Source organism: Lycium barbarum, chromosome 1 (assembly GCF_019175385.1).
Source record: "Lycium barbarum isolate Lr01 chromosome 1, ASM1917538v2, whole genome shotgun sequence".
Taxonomy (NCBI): domain Eukaryota; kingdom Viridiplantae; phylum Streptophyta; class Magnoliopsida; order Solanales; family Solanaceae; genus Lycium; species Lycium barbarum.
The window spans coordinates 164546898-164559498 of record NC_083337.1 but is presented as its reverse complement, the minus strand read 5'-3'; the positions used below and the strand labels follow the sequence as shown (position 1 = coordinate 164559498).

The following is a 12601-nucleotide window of genomic DNA, read 5'->3' as shown; positions in this document are numbered from 1 at the left end:
TTTTCCATTTCATTATTGCTTGTCTTGAGCTGTGAAAGCTATTAAGGCTTGCACTTTAGTTTTTGACATGCGGTATCGCTTATGGGTTAAAAAAACATGTATTTTGTTGGGTCCAGCTAATGGATCAAAGCGCACTGTAATTGCAGTCTAAAGAATGCCTCACAACCTAATTGGACGAGAAATTATGAAAAATGGTATGGTAGTGTCATCTTCAATTGTGCAAGGTTAAAGTAGCCATAATTTATCATGATGGCCACTTAAGTTTTCTATTTAGTGCTAAATGTAGAGCGTCATGGTATGAATGACTTTTTCAGTTCACCTATTATTTTGAGGGTCAAGCAAAAGATACCAGAACATAAGGGATCGACCGATCGAGTTACTATCCAGAAGCAGGTTCAAGATTTTAAAAGCAAATTTTATTTACTATTCTAGGCAGAGTATATAATCGCAAGGAAAGCCAGTAACAGATGGAAGAAGAGATCACTTGACTGGTAAATCATGTCAGCAAGTACATATATCCTATCCACATCACGTGTCCTCTTTCTATAAACTTTAGTTCTTTAGTTGATGTTCAACCAAGCAGATAGTGGTTGAGATTTTCATAAATATAAATAAAAGAATTGGTAACTCAAGTTCTCTTTTTACAGTTAAAAAATATCAGATAAGCACCAATGAAGTAGGTTGCTTATCCGTCAAGGCTGGAGCAAAATATCACAACCTTCTCCTAGTAATCTTTTCTATGGGATTTTGTGCATTAGTGTTTTTCCTGAATCATCTCAATGCTCCTGTATCATGGGAACATGAGTACCATTTGATGACAAAATCAGTGCTACCAAATGATGGGAGTTTGATTAAAAGTTGCAGCTGCACAACCACCATGGACCAAATCAACTTGTAGGAGGATAAGTTACTTGGCAGACATCACGAGTGGCTTGCTCATCTTGATTCATTCTCCAATTGTGACAAAAAGCATCAACAGTAAGCCCCTTCAATCAGCCATTATGCACCATCTTACATAGTGATTAAGCATCAACTATCTCCATTCCCTACAGTTGCCGCACTTCCAATCATCTTCTCCAGACTCCTCTTCATTCCAAGGTGAACAATGATGGTGGATCCATATATCACATATTTCACAACAAAGATTAGGCAATGGTTCTTTACGTGAACATATCTTACAAGGAACTGCAAAAGCAGCTGCAGATATTGTGCTAATTGCAGGCTCGTGCTTGAAATAAGACGTATCAGCATTCTTATAAGGTAGAAACTTTGATGATGTTTCAACATTCTTGGTCAAAGTGCCTGACGAGTCAACTCCCTCCAATGGGCCAAGATCATCAGATGCAATTAATTCATCGAAAGAGAAGCAGGTTTGAGGTTCAAACTCCATATCCTGACATTCCTGACCAGCTTCCTCGGAACTATATCTTGAAGTATCCCTTCCAACTATAGAAGGCGTGGATAAATCAACTTTCAAGGGGTTGTTTGCAAAAGGAGTATCTGAATCCTTATCAAGTCTTATATGTCTTCTTACCGGCTGTTTAGCACCCCTTTCAACATGAGTTGACATTTCTTCTTTAGGAACCACTATGTTTCCTCCAAGAGCAGTGGGTAACTCAGAAGAAGATTCTAAATCTGTCTGATGATTCTCTATATGAGTTCTGACTGGCTGTTCTCTTTGCCCTGGCACAGATATAGTTTCAGCATTCCGTTCACAATCACCTACTGGAAAGTGCTCAGTAAGCTCTTCAACAGCAGAAGCAAGATGCTTATTATCCTCTAAAGATGTGGGTCCCTGCAAAGGCATCGATGGGGTGGCCATATCCTCATCTTTCTGTAGCTCTGAAATGAACCCAGAATAAGGCTCAATTCCTCGACTATCCATCTTTGAAGCCCTTGAACACATCCTCTTTTCCTCCAACTGTTTTTTGCTTTTTGGATCTAAGTAAGGACAGATGGGCATTCTAATCCTACGGCACCTGCAACATTTGAACCCCACCACTTCAGAAATCTTTGACTCCTCAAGTTTAACAGCTTCAGCGTGATACCAATCTGTGACTCAAAAGATTAATTGTCAACCCAAAGAAAGGTAACCAACAAATTCAAGACAAAAAAACAAGATTCCTGCATAGAAACAAAACTTACATGTACATGTTTCACAACGGATGTACATTAGATAAGGATCATATGGCTTACAGCAAAGGCGGCAACTAGGTCTTAATGAATCCCTATCTGAATTGCCCTTTAGAAGAATGTGTTTAAATCTAAAATCACCAGTATCCTCATCCTGCTTTCTCCAAATAACACCCCAGTGGGGGGGCTTCGTTTTTGTCGCCAAATTTGAACTAGCAGGCTTCACCTTAGAAGAATGCTTTTGAGTCGCAGTGGATGCAGTTGGATTACTACAACTACCAACCTTTCCTCCTTTTCTTGCTGACGCAGGAATCAGAATGTCTTTTCCTTGCATGAGTAAAGGACTAGTGGGAGATTCATTACTACTTTCAGCTTGGGTTAAAGCTCTATTCTTGTAACACTGTTTGCAGGAGGTCATAAACTCAACTTCCTCATTAGCAATAACTGTTGAACTAATTGTACATTGCTTGTGACATAGACCTACAAGAAAAATTCTCAGAAGTTTAATAGATCAATTGCTGATAAACAGACTGACGTGCAAGCCAAAAAAACAATATCTTAAGTAGCTGATAAAATGGTGAGATATATGTATCCCATGGTACCTTGGCATGTATTGCACTTGACTGCGTTCCTGGAGAAGAGGGATCACATAAATAAAGGATTGTGTAAAAGAGCTGAAAAAGAATTTTGAAATATACATTAAATGGGTACCTAAGTAACACATCCACTTCACATGAAGCACAACAATGCTTATCATTGCCATCTCTCTTCTGCGCAAGATAAGAAAATATATCTTTACAAGAAGCCACCAAGCACCTTTTCTGCAACTTGGGAAAAGCATTAGTTAACTTGTTGGCTGAGGGGAGATTTTTTTCCAAGTTTTCTTCATAATTTTTTATTATATACAAAGGAATCCGAGACTCAGATAACCAATATTTTTCCTTTCCCTCCTCCTGGCTTTCCTCTACTTCTATTATACTCTTCTTGACACGAGATGGGAGATGCTTCTGGTTTCCGAAAGCAACACTATATCTAACCTCACTTCCAGTTATTCTTTTATGACATATGGAAGCATTTCTAAAAGCAGATGCTTCTGACTCCGGAACTTTTCCATCCAGTAGGCTTTGTTCGGGACTAACAAGATCACTCCATCTCACATGCATATCTAGGTACCTGACCTGTTGCAAGACCAAACCTTATAAGAATACTTAGCCTGACTCAGACTTCCCTGTAGAAAGAAAGGAATTAAATCATCTAATGCAATTTGTCATAAATCACCTGAAGTGCAAGTTGTGAAATTGTCTTACACACATCAACTGCAGCTCGCCATACAAGCTGCCTGCTTCTTTTGGCAGTCCCGGAACCTTCAGCATAATAAATACCAGGTATCTTTCTCCGACCACCTGCTACAGTAAAAGTTGTTAGTGGATTCTCCCCCTCTCCAATATTTATATTCCACTGAATTTATGAAAACACAAAATATTAGATCTTTTATCAAGGAAAAAAGTAGCTTCATTGGGTACACAAGATACCATGACGTGCTGCTTTCTTCAACATTGATCGGGGTAGAGTTGCTTTCTGGTAGATAAGCTTTGAAAGCATGCCTGCTCTCCACCAAGTGAAGTTCTTCCGTTTATCCTGGCAAGCATCAGCTGTTACTTTAACCATTGATGATGGTTTCCTACCCCGCCTCCCTGGTTTATGCTTAAGAGATGATTCCACAGCACCAGCAGCTGAATGAGAGATGGAAGATTCAGATGCTCCACCATCAACAAGCTTAAACCAGTCCCCAGAAAAAGCAACAAACCGGATATTCTCCTCAAACTGCATTGCATACACTATGTTCTTGAGCATGAAGTGTATAGGTAACATCATATGCAAATAATAGCTACAATCTACAATTCGATCCAATAGCACTTCGACAATTCAACAGTTGGATAAGAACACATAGAAAAAGTTCAAAAGTAGTATAAGGCTTCTTATTTAAATGCAAAGCTACCACAAAGCAGAAACTTTGTTGCCGACCACTTGGAATTCTCCACCAGTTTACAAATAACAAGTATTCAGTTCTTCTCACATAATTCGTAAAATATCAAATCAAGAGTACAATTTTAGCAAAACTGGACTTTGCAGTCTAATATTTATGCTAGATTCATTATTGAAGTTCAGTTTGACAAGCCCCTAGTGTAATCAATGCACAAGGTTCATGTCATTACGGCACTTGTGGCAGAAAAAATATTCCTCAATAAACAAGCGAAAAGTTGAGACAAAAGCTACATGTGCAAATAGTGTGGATGCACCTCTGAATTTCCTCCAGCCACAGAATTCAGAAGCTGTTCAGTGCTGTTGCCTGATGGTAACTTTTCCTCCATTTATTTCCCATGCAATTCTCTCATTATGTAATAGCAAATACATTTGTCTTAATAAAACATAGAATAAAGTCGCTTTCTTGAGCAATAACATTAATTTACTAGATTTCCTTGTTAATGGAAATTGTTTATTATGCACACTAATGTGGTATGATCTTTTTTTTTTTTTTTTTAATCAAGACTAATGTTGTCTGATCTTAAAAACCACTAGAATGCCTAAAACGGCTTAGTTTATAGTCCAGTAAAGGAATAATGTTTGGATGAGGTGAAAAAAGAGAGGCAAGAGGAGAGGAAGTAGGAGAAGAGCGGATAACTCCTATTCGCCTTGTTTTTTTACGGAAGCAGAACTAGACAGGTATACAGCTCTCCCTTTAAGAATTTTCAAACCCTCTGGAATTGAGTGGAATCCCCCATTTATACCAAATAAGCAAAAACAACTCTTACCACAAATCTAGTCAACCGAGAAACAGAAATTGAGGAACATAGCATGTTGTGACAAACACTTTCACGAGGTGCTAACAAAATCAACAAAAATAAATTTCCTCTATAACTTACTTCAAGCAGAATAGACTTTATCACAGCGAAACTAGTAGCTTCTTCTGCCTGTTTACGCCATTGTTTTCTAAAAGCTGTACTTAGAAAAGGACCAACAGTCAGACCAGTTAAGCTCTCCTCCATCAATATAATATATGTGGCAATACCATGTAGATTTCCATCCCCACCACTTGCAGAACGAAGACCAGTAAGTATCTTCACTGCCCCCTTAATAGCATTTGATGCTGCAGCATTTAACAAACATCCTTTCTTACTAGTCGCAGCAGCCTCACAATTAAAACACCAACTGCATCTTTCCCTTGGTACTTCCACAACCTTCTTTTCAGTATTCGGCCAGAAAAAGCGTGTCGCTGACGATGAGAAAGCTTTTGCTTGAAGTAAAACATTAGCAGAAAGTTTCCGCCTATTGTTTGAAGCATGACTCATGTGGTTTTCTCCATGAGAAAGTTCAGCTAGATTTGCAGCAGCAGATGCAGCAAAATCTCCATGCAGGTAACTATTTATGTACCGTTGAGGTCTAAAGGATGACCCTATGTACAAGCAGCCACCAGTGGGTTTTCTGTAACCTATTCTGCTGGGTCTGCCACAAGCGCTTTCACATTCAAGAGACACTGCAATTCCAGTACAATTACTATTAACTTGTTCCACAGAGTTGCTGCTGCTTCTTGAGGTACAAGTAGCAAGTTCTACCAACTTTGCGTCGTCTGGTTGAGTCCGCTCAGATGGAACGACCTGCTGACCAACTGAACCAGCAGATACGACATATTTCACTCCAACTTGTTCAGATGGTAGCAAGTCTATAGGCGCATTTTGTCTTGCCAAAGAATCGTTATTCACCTGGTAACAAATACCATCAGGTTGGATAACTGCACCCAAAGTCTTGTTGAGCATAGGTTCCTTTGCGAAATTACTTAAAGAAGCATCTTCTGAACCGAATTCAGTAACACAACTTCCAGTATTCTCTCTCTCAGGACTGCCACATTTTGCTCCATTTGGTCTGTCGGAACCAATTACAGATAGTTCACCATCAGGGAATGAGACATTGCCAGGAATTTTCCAGTGTTGCGTTATTGCTTTGCATATTTCCAGATATAAATTACTGTGCTGCACATTTGCATTAAGTGCTTGCAGGACTTTGGGAATGTCCTTCTCGTTGTAGTATCTGAAAATAGAGTCTGCGCCAGCCAAGGCCTTCAACCTACAACCAAAGATCAAAAATATGTTTAATAAAGAGACGGGGCTAAAGCTGATTTCAGCCTAACTACATAGGATTACTGCATTCTGTATCTCCAAATAGAAGATCAGCCCACAGCCAAATGAGGCAACTGAACAGAGTAGATTGGAAAAGAAGTTAAAGAGACATACACAAGCAAATGACTGCAAGTACCCATGAAGATTTGCCCATAGGAATCAACACCAAAAAGCTCTCCTCCTTTCAGAGTTGTTCCCCTCATAATTTTCGGTTCAATTTCATTGATTCTACACTCAGGGCAATACCATGTCCCTTCTGGTATATGCATCTTGCTAACTCCAATGCACCTTGCATGGTAAGATGATGGACACCCATCACAGCAAAGCAAAGTCCCTTCCATGCCGCACAGACGGCATTCATCACTGTTAATGTTTTGATCTACACCAGAGACAATATCTTCGCCACTATCCTTGGATCCTAAAATATCAGTACTACAACACTTCTTTCTGTCATGATTTTCTTTACAAAGCTCGATTGCTTCTTGTTCCTTACAGGCAGTAGTTTTAGCATATCTGGGGTGAACTATTCTTGGTGCACTGACAGAAGCAACACCTCTAGTTTTATCTGACTCAATATCTACCTCTGATTCTTCACGCATGTCAACCTCTGCCCTTAATTCTTCGGAGTATAGAACATCGTCACACAAGATCTGTAAAACCATGATTTTCCTGCCAGCAGGTAACAAGTAATATTCCCTCTGCAACGTATGGGTATAAAAACCTTTCCAACCAGGTTCATCTGTGTATCCCATTACTGTTAGATAATGAACCAGATACACTGGCCAAGTCATTGTATCAAGCAAGCTCCAATCAATGTCCCTACAGCAAGCAGCAGAAGTTAATTTAGACTTTTCATCAGTCAATGTTCCAAAATGCACCTAATATGAAATGATGCAAGAATTATAAGCATAAACATGCAATGTAAAGTGAAGTTCCCTGGCTATTGCTCATCCACAGAAGGATATATCAGCAATAACATTGGCTTCTGCCAATAAAGTTGCATGATCATTGTGGAAATTATTCATCCACATTCTAAGGACAAGCAATGCCATATTTGGATCTATATCTTTTAGACAAAGGCTATCGGAAAATCATGGCATTCCAATGTCTTTATGGAGGTATCAGCAGCAAAATCAGGTCAACCTGTGCAAGTGCGGGCAGACTAAGTAGTAATGAAACTGTATTGTCATAAATGGCAATAGGTAAACTGCGCTCATCAATTTCATAACTCTGTCTAACTATCTAGCTCTTAGTTTCATTCTGCAAAAAGAACTCTAAACATTCTTCTATTTTCATATATTTTGGTACCAACAATTACCTCTCAGGGAAAAAAGTATCAAAACAGAATTTCATTAGAACAATCAACAATCAAAAATTTCATTAAAACGATCAACCACAACAACAACAACCCAGTGAAATCCCACATCGTAGGGTCTGGGGAGGGTAGAGTGTACGCAGACCTGACTCCTACCAAGGTAGGACGGCTGTTTCCGAAAGACCCCCGGCTCAATAAAACGATCAACCACGTGATGAAAAATTCCTTCATGAAATAATTAGATATGGTTACCTGAGGCACTTTGATGCAAGCACAGAACCATCAGATGACAACTTTCTGAGGTGGCGCCTCAAAGCACTCATAAGGGCCACATGAACAGAGTCCAATAATGTGTTTGGAGCAGAACAATTGAGTGCTCCGACAAAATCATCAAGTCCAAAGGGACATAAAAACAATCTGATACTAAACGACCGTAAAAAGCTATAGACAGACAAGAGGTATGATACATACTCCTCCGGAATACCAATACTATCAGATGAAGGAGGCAGTTGAGGTGCAGGAAATAGAGGCACTTCCATCTCTGAACTAAAATCCTGCTCCATATAATCTTCAGACAAATCACTCGAATCAGAATCACATCCTAGTTGTTTGGCCTCAGACTTATCAATTACACCGATAACTGGCTCAGTTGGATACTCAACTCTAGAATTAGCACCTAGTACCTCCCTACTAGCTACTAATTCATCTAGCTTCTTCTTCCTGTCCAACCATTGACCATTCAACTCATCATCTTCAAACAAAACCTTCTTCACTCTACTGCTATCCAAATCTTCAAAATCTCCATCCTCATAAATAACCTTATATAAACCAGTATCATAAAATATGATCTTCCCCAAGTATATCCCACTGCCCTTTAACTCCTTCGTAACATATCTTCCCAATAATGCCTTAGACCTCAACACCACCGCTCCTTTCTTCCCACCCCCATCTACCTTAACATTTTGAACATCGTTTCTACGCCTTTTTCTACCTCGCCTCTCTGATCTGTCCACAGCAGCCTCCATTCCACCAACCAAATTCACAATCCAATCCAAATCACACCATACACCAATTTATTGTGTTAAAAACACAACAAAAACCAGTGTTTTTACCGGTTTGGATAACACCTATTTGACATATTCAACAAATGTGTTAGGGCTTTGTTCATAGATAGCAATAACTCAATAAATAAAAACAAATCAGCAGAATATGAAACATTCAATCTGTACATTTAAGTTGATATTAATGTTTGAACTCAACTTAAAACATATAAGTTCGCGTATACAGGGAGGAATACGTAACATGCTCATACACGAGTATTCACGCATACACATGCACTACATTGATATATAAATTGAGTATACAAATACAAATTACTCATATACATATGAAGATTTAGTATTTACACACACACACACACTATACATGCATATATAGATTTGTTTTAAAAACACAATAAAAACAGTTATTCACCGCAGTAATGACAGCCTTATTACTTTTATCGGTTCCGATCGCACCTATTTGACGTATCAATGGAAATAACTCAACATAAAAACAAATCATCAGCAGAATACGAAGCATTCAATATTAATGTTAAGTCTGCGTCTGCCATGCCATTATACAGGAAGTAATATGCAATATGAGTATCTACACATACATATACACAATATTGATATTCACACATACAGATATATAGATTTAGTATCCAGATATGAATGTTTTTACCTTGTTAAAGATGATGCAGCGGCATTGAAGGGATTTGAAACGGTTGTGGAGTTGTGGTGTGAAGTGTGAAGAGGGTTATGCCCTAAAATCTGCAACACGAAGTTTATGGTAATAGGGCTTTTAGTGGGCTTACAAAATATGGGAAGACAGTTATTTCCTGACTTTCAAACTCGGGACTCGGGCGATTTGGCGGTATTTCAATACCCAGAAATAAAAGATATTTTAATTGGAATTAACTATTTTAAAAAAAATTATATAGACTGGACTAGTTTAATTTAAAAAAATTGTCTTCCACCTTAGGAGAAAAAAAATATACCTTTGTTATGCTATATATAAGTATAAATATAAGAAAAATGTAAAATCTAAACTTATTTTCTTACTTCCATAAGTGAATAATAGACAAATTCATAATAGAAAAATACTCTCTTCGATAAATCAAATATATATATATACACACACCATGAGAAAATCAGAATTTTCACTAAAGAGGCCAAAATATTAAAAAAATAAACATACTTTTATCATTTTGTTCCACGAGGAATCGCTGAATAAGTCAAGGTATTCAACATATACTATATACATAAAAAATTTACCTAAATTTTATTTATTTACACGGTGTGATTTTCTAGCAAAGGGCTGTCAATAAACACTTGTTGGATAAGTTGACTCCGCTGTATAATATATATATATATATATATATATAGCAAAATAATAGTAATTGATTAATTTTTTTCAGGATATATTCATTTATTTATTCTGGCATAGTGAAGAAGATCGGCGGGTCCACAAAAAATAAAGAAATAAGAAAAAGAAATGGCGGGAAAGATCCAGTGATTATACATGAGCCGCCAAAATTTTCTTCACGTTCAAATAAGTGCTGGGGAAACCAACTTTTGCTTTTAACGGTCAAGTGCTCAAAGGAAAGGATAAGAAAACATATTAGTTAGTAACCACAAAAAAAAGGGCTTATAGCCTGTTTAGCCAAGATTTTGGCAGGTCTAAAGTGCTTTTTTTCTTTTCAAAAAGTGTTTATATTAAAAAAGTTAGGTGTTTTTGGCTAAGTTGTTGAAAGAAAATAAGTATTTCTGGAGAGTAGCAGAAACTGTTTTTCAGAAGCAAAAAAAAGATAGTTTTTCTTAAGGGAGTCAATGATTTTCAAAAACCGACTAAACCTATCGAATTGTACCATACCGAACCGATTTTTAGGACTTTTTAATAAAATTGACAGTTTTTATATAAATTTATAACCGTACCGAATAATTAGGTTGGTTTCAATTTTATAAAAATAAACCTAAAAATACCGAACCATAGCGAATACGTTTATATGTGTAAAATATATTTAATATATCAAATTTAAATATAACAAAAGATTAAAATTTTCGCCTTGGGTTCGGGATGATGAAAACAACTATAAGGCGACAACATAATTAACACCTAAAGTTCGCTGAAACCTATTATACTACTCCTATTGAAATTAAATTAGTTCTAGCATCTCGAGTGTAACTAGCTTGTCAGCTACAAGGTATTCCAATAATCTTGTATAAAATGCGACAAAGTATTAGATATCTTTCTTCTCGTATGATTTTAAATTTATCTTATTGGATACCTAATCATAGACTCATTCTTAAGTCCCATCTTGATTGATTTTTTCCCCCTCGTGCAATCTAAATTATACTTTTTGTCTTTGCTTAACATTATTTTACACTATCGTAAATTAGTGGGATCAATCTTTATTCCTGTCGTCTTTCACGTTTTCTTGATTCACCACCCTTTAAATAATAAAAATATCTAGAGAGTTTTTGCCAAAGTCCTATAGAAGTATGTATGATATAATGTCTTTAACTTTTACTAGTGACTACAACATGATGTTCTTTTTCTAAAAATAAAAAAATTAACCTAACCGTACCGATACCGAAGAGAAACCAAGATGATGGGACGGTTTCGAAAAGTTTGATTTTGGTTCTACAAAATCCAATAACCGAAAAATTGGTTTGGTATATATTTTACAAAATAACCGCCCGAACCGTACCATTGACACCCCTAGTTTTTTCCTGAAAAATACTCTTTTGAAAAACACTTTTGAGAAAATGGTCAAACACTAATTACTTCTCAAAAGTGTTTTTTAAATCAATTGGTCCAATACAAACTGTTTCTCACAAAAAGTATTTTTCAAATGAAGTTGATTTTAAGTGTCTGGCAAATAAGCTACTAATACATGGGTAACCCCCTTGAACTTGTTAGAATATTCCAGATATTCGAACTAAGTCATGTTCTAATGGAACACCTCAACTCCTAATAAAGTGTTCCAATTAAACACTTTCGATTGTAATGTTTACATGTGTTTTCATTTGTCTATTAGTTAAGTTAACCGCATATGTTATGTCCTTTAATTATATGTGTTTGCTTCAATAAGCCGTAGAATCCCAGACACTTTCTACTTCACGTTGATGCGTAGAATTAAATGTACAAAACTTGATAGTAACGTTTTTAACAAGCCAGTATTACGGGGTGAGCGTCTGGTTCTTTGGTTTTCGGTTCTTCGAAAGTATGTACGGGATACCGAACCAAATTAGTTTAATTCAGTTCGATTTTTCTAATTCGGTTTTTCGATATGGGCCTGACTAATGGGCTTTTTTTTTTTTGCTAGTAAAATGGGCAACTTTTTAAATTAAAACTAGGCTATTTTATGTTTTTTAATTCAAAATGGGCTATTTTAAGTTGCGTTTCAAAGTTTAATTTAAAATGGGCTTTGTTCACATTTCAACATTCCAAGAGAGAAAGGGCGTAAGACACCATTATTTCATATTTTCATTGTAAAATAGAAAAGCAGGACGCTGTTGGAAATCAACCAGCATTTCCAACCAGCAAACGAGCAGCCAAAATTTGGCTAGCAGCAACCAGGAAAGCGCAAACGAGCAGCAGCCTATTTGTAATTTTTTTGTATTCATCTAGTAAAAAAATTTCGTTTAAATCGAAATACTGAAGAATCGGAACTCCATAACCGAACACCGAATTTTTAGAAGAAAAAAAGAACTGTAATCAAAACCGAAGAACAAAATTAATTCGGCCTGGTCCGATTTTTGAGGTTTTCGGTAGTTACGCGCTAGTATTACCTGCCAAAGGTGCAGTTGTAATATCCACAATCCTATAGCAAATCGCGCCAATTCCTGCGGTTGTTCATACACATTTTGGTCAATTTTCTTATTTTGACCCAGCAAAAGGGATTTAAAAAGTAAAATGGGAAAGAAAACAT

At 36.9% G+C, this 12601-nt stretch overlaps 1 protein-coding gene across 2 annotated transcripts; it reads right to left on the bottom strand.

Moving 5' to 3' along the window:
* Positions 1-354: 354 nt before the first annotated feature.
* Positions 355-9607, bottom strand: LOC132604445 (DDT domain-containing protein PTM-like). 2 transcript variants are annotated; one of them, XM_060317960.1, is made up of 10 exons: positions 9349-9607; positions 7876-8750; positions 6423-7127; positions 5058-6255; positions 3666-3957; positions 3412-3539; positions 2845-3311; positions 2736-2764; positions 2146-2613; positions 355-2052 (listed from the first exon to the last, which is right to left on the bottom strand). In XM_060317960.1, the coding sequence occupies exons 2-10, from the start codon at positions 8646-8648 to the stop codon at positions 1034-1036; spliced, it is 5079 nt and encodes a 1692-aa protein (XP_060173943.1). In that variant the 5' UTR covers positions 8649-8750; positions 9349-9607; the 3' UTR covers positions 355-1033. The 2 variants fall into 2 exon arrangements, with proteins under 2 accessions (XP_060173943.1, XP_060173951.1); XM_060317968.1 differs by having other exon boundaries at positions 3412-3536; positions 9349-9606.
* Positions 9608-12601: the final 2994 nt, after the last annotated feature.

What these genes read in the sequence shown, in the direction of transcription:
- LOC132604445 (XM_060317960.1), bottom strand. Translation starts at nt 8,648, where the DNA reads ATGGAGGCTGCTGTGGACAGATCAGAGAGGCGAGGTAGAAAAAGGCGT. An exon ending in GAAGAAAGCAGCACGTCATG is followed by an intron (nt 3,540 to 3,665) that starts GTATCTTGTGTA and finishes CTTTTACTGTAG; the next exon opens with CAGGTGGTCGGAGAAAGATA. An exon ending in CCGTTGTGAAACATGTACAT is followed by an intron (nt 2,053 to 2,145) that starts GTAAGTTTTGTT and finishes TTTGAGTCACAG; the next exon opens with ATTGGTATCACGCTGAAGCT.